This window comes from Chaetura pelagica, unplaced genomic scaffold (genome assembly GCF_000747805.2).
Source record: "Chaetura pelagica isolate M959 unplaced genomic scaffold, ChaPel_1.0 scaffold221, whole genome shotgun sequence".
Classification (NCBI taxonomy): domain Eukaryota; kingdom Metazoa; phylum Chordata; class Aves; order Apodiformes; family Apodidae; genus Chaetura; species Chaetura pelagica.
Genome location: NW_009952533.1, coordinates 10,751,001 through 10,754,234, shown reverse-complemented (window position 1 = coordinate 10,754,234; position 3,234 = coordinate 10,751,001). Strand labels below are relative to the sequence as shown.

Below are 3,234 nucleotides of genomic sequence, written 5' to 3'. Positions count from 1 at the left end.
CAGCGCGGCCCCCGGGCACCGTCCCTGCCCGGCCGGGGAGCTGCGGGCTCGCTGCTGCCAGGGCACAGCGCTGCTCGAAGCCTGGCTGTGAGAGGCAGGTTCACGCAGCAGGCGCTCGGGATCTGCTTCCAGCAGGAGAACGCAGTTTCCGAAAGAAGGTTGTGGGGGAAGAGAGCTTGTTGTATCCTTTTCCCCTCTGTCATAAGCACTTGAAATAGAGTGAAACGGTGCAGAGTTCTGGATCAGTTTGAACGGGCTTAATAGGATTAAAACTAGATGCGTCCTAACATTAGAGGATTAAGACAGGTACTTCCCACAGCTTGTCCTAATCACTTTTTTGCCCTGAACTTTCATTTAAAAAAGAAAAAAAGAAGTAAATTATACTTATTATACTTGTTGCTGTTGCCTCTGAGACCTAACAAGACAGCAATGTGTGTCTCTTTAATTTCAGCTCCTGATGAGGATATACTTGTTAAAGGAAAGCAGTCCATCAAGAGTCAAGTTTTAGGAAATCAGAACTCAGAAAGTGAGATTCTCTTAGAAGGCGACGATGACATCATGTCATTCATGGAGGAAAGAGAAGTGGAGAACTTAACGGGTAACTTCAGCTGTTTAATTTTCTACTCAGCTTCTTTACTGTTTTAGTTCTGATCACCCCTGCTCTGCAGTGAATCATGTTTTGGGATACACACCCATAAATTGTTCCTTTCCATAATTCGGTCATTAAGATGATTGTCTGTGCACCTCAGATGCTGAGAGTTTACTTGAGGAGAGCTGTGCATTTTCTTTCTCTGGCTTTTAGAACCTCCTTGCTTATGCAGTAGATGTCTGTATTCTAGGGAACCTTCCGTAGAGAAAGTAGGTCTACCTTGAAAAGGGCTTCCTTTCTTTGTTTTTGACCTCATTCCACTCCTCAAATCATTAGACCCAGTGGACAATTAGGCAAGTCATCTGTAATTAAAGGCTTTGGAGAGCTGTAATTTTTTCCCGAGTTTACAAAATTGTACTTACTGGTTATTTGCTTGGGTTTCACGGATCTGTACCCTCACTGGATTTAACTCCTTTAAACCCTCTGTCATTCCCTCATGCAAGGCCCTTCTCTATAGACCATAGTCTTCGTTCTGAAGAATAAACAGTACTTGCCATCTTCAAACTTCATTAATTTTACTCAGTCGCATGCAGCCTTTGCTGATGTTGCCACCTGACTGGAGCAGGCCCATTGCTATGCAGTTCAAAATGTAAAAACAGAGTAAACCACCAACCCCCTCACTTAAGAGACTGAGAGTTACAGAGTCTCCATTGTTATTTGAAGAATGTGCCCTTTACAGGAGAAAATGCAAATTTCTGTGTTCTGCTTGCTCAACTGGTATCCCATATACAAGTATTTTAGAAACAAATTTCATTTGTTTTTTTTAATTCTGGTTCCCTGAGAAGCTAGTAATATAATCTTACATTGACACATATCATACATACGATAATTCACTGAAATTACTGGAAGTTATTATTTATTGGCAGCTTGCTTATCCCTGAGCTGCATTCCACTCTATTTGTTTTTAAAGTGAAGTTAAAAATGCAGCATAATGAAAAAAGAAAATTTTAGGAAGAGTGAAGTAAAATAAACAGGAGAATAATGCAATGGCATTTTCTATGTGTGAATCTTTTTTCCCCTTCCTACAACAAGCTGCCTTCTCAACAGCCTTCTCTGTGTTCCCTTCTCTTTTTATTATTCATTCATTGGTTCAAGTAATACATTCATACTGTAATAGAGGTGAAAGGGGAGTTTAATTATATAATCTTGACAATGGCAATGGGATTAAGAAGTAATCCTCACTAATAAAGTGGTGTGGGTTAGAAATGAAGTGGAAATTGTCAGGGGTCTTCCACAGGACCTGGGCTGCCCCAGCTTCTGCAGCTGTCTGCTTGCCCTGTAATTGAATGTCTGCGAGTGATTGAAAAAATGTTATTTCTCCTCTGGATTACATGCTAATGTACAGAGGGCAAAGGGAGACAGCAAAAGAACACATAGCTGCTTATTTCATCCATTTGTGGGGTTGAGCTTTGGGAAATCATGGCAGTTCCACAGCTATCTCATGCCCATCTGCAAACACAATGTATTTGTACATTGGGAATAGAGGGCAAAGCTGCTCTGATCTCAGCAGAGCATCTCTTCCTTTGTCCTAGTGGCACACATTGAGATTGATGCGAGATTAAGGACCATCACCCTCCTAACAATCGATGGAAATGACAATTCATCTGAATTTTTTGTCAGTTATTCTCACGTTGATTACCTGAATGTGTGTACCTCATTTATAGATGCTTTATTAAAACAAAATTGTCTTTGTCACTTTCATATCTTTCACTGTTTTACAAAAGTCAGATAATACAGCAGCCAAGTAACTTCATTTCCTTACCTCTTAATCAGCTGGATGACAAACCTAACCTGTTTTCTTTTTGTATGCCTTAGTTTATATAATAGGTTCTGCATTGTCAGATCTATGCTGAACCTATTGTTTTCAGTAGTAGTCTGATTTGTCCCTGTGATAAGCCCTGTGGAGATGTGATTATTCCAATAAAAATTCATTCAGTTGGAAACCAACCCTCCAGCTGTTTACTCCCACAGTCCCTGAGCTACACTAACACTGCATGGAATCCGTGAACAATATTTAAAGTGGAATCAAAAGCATCTTTAAAACATTTCACTTTAGGCTCTTTAATATTGTGTAACCTTAACACTAGATTTCTCACATTCATGAGGGAACACTTTACAGTTGGACAACTTGACTCTTGACTGCTGTGTTCATCTTTGTGGAAAGCTATTGAAACTCTCTGGTACCTAAAGAACACATCTCACATAAGACTTGCAGTGTTCATGTGTGCACTCTATTGCATATAGCAAAGGTATGCAGCTCCTGAAGTTTCTGGAAATAAAATGTGTCTGAATAAAAACTATATACTGCCATGTTAAGGCCAGCTCTGGCACGTACAACGTATACATCAGTTTGCAATTGTAGCTGCTTCAGTGTTCAGCAGCACATAGACACTGCAAATCTATTACATATGTTCTTTTCTGGGATAGAAAAGAGTTTTGCTCTTTAAGGAAGAGCTACGCTCTTTGCTTTATTTATTTTAATGTTCTAGGCTTAAAATGCAAATAATTTGCACTCATGCTTCTTTCTGTTTTGAATATTATTGGTGTTTTCACTCTTTGGCAGGTCCAGTTGCCCTAAGCACACC

The 3,234-nt window shown here is 40.0% G+C and overlaps 1 protein-coding gene across 1 annotated transcript in view; it reads left to right on the top strand.

Annotated features, from left to right (window-relative positions):
• LRBA (LPS-responsive vesicle trafficking, beach and anchor containing) overlaps positions 1–3,234 on the top strand; it is a 408,793-nt gene that overhangs the window by 216,679 nt on the left and 188,880 nt on the right. The window contains exons 38-39 of the mRNA XM_010009006.1: positions 452–598; positions 3,213–3,232. Of these exons, the coding sequence (XP_010007308.1) occupies positions 452–598; positions 3,213–3,232 (167 nt within the window). The remainder of the gene's footprint in view (positions 1–451; positions 599–3,212; positions 3,233–3,234) is intronic.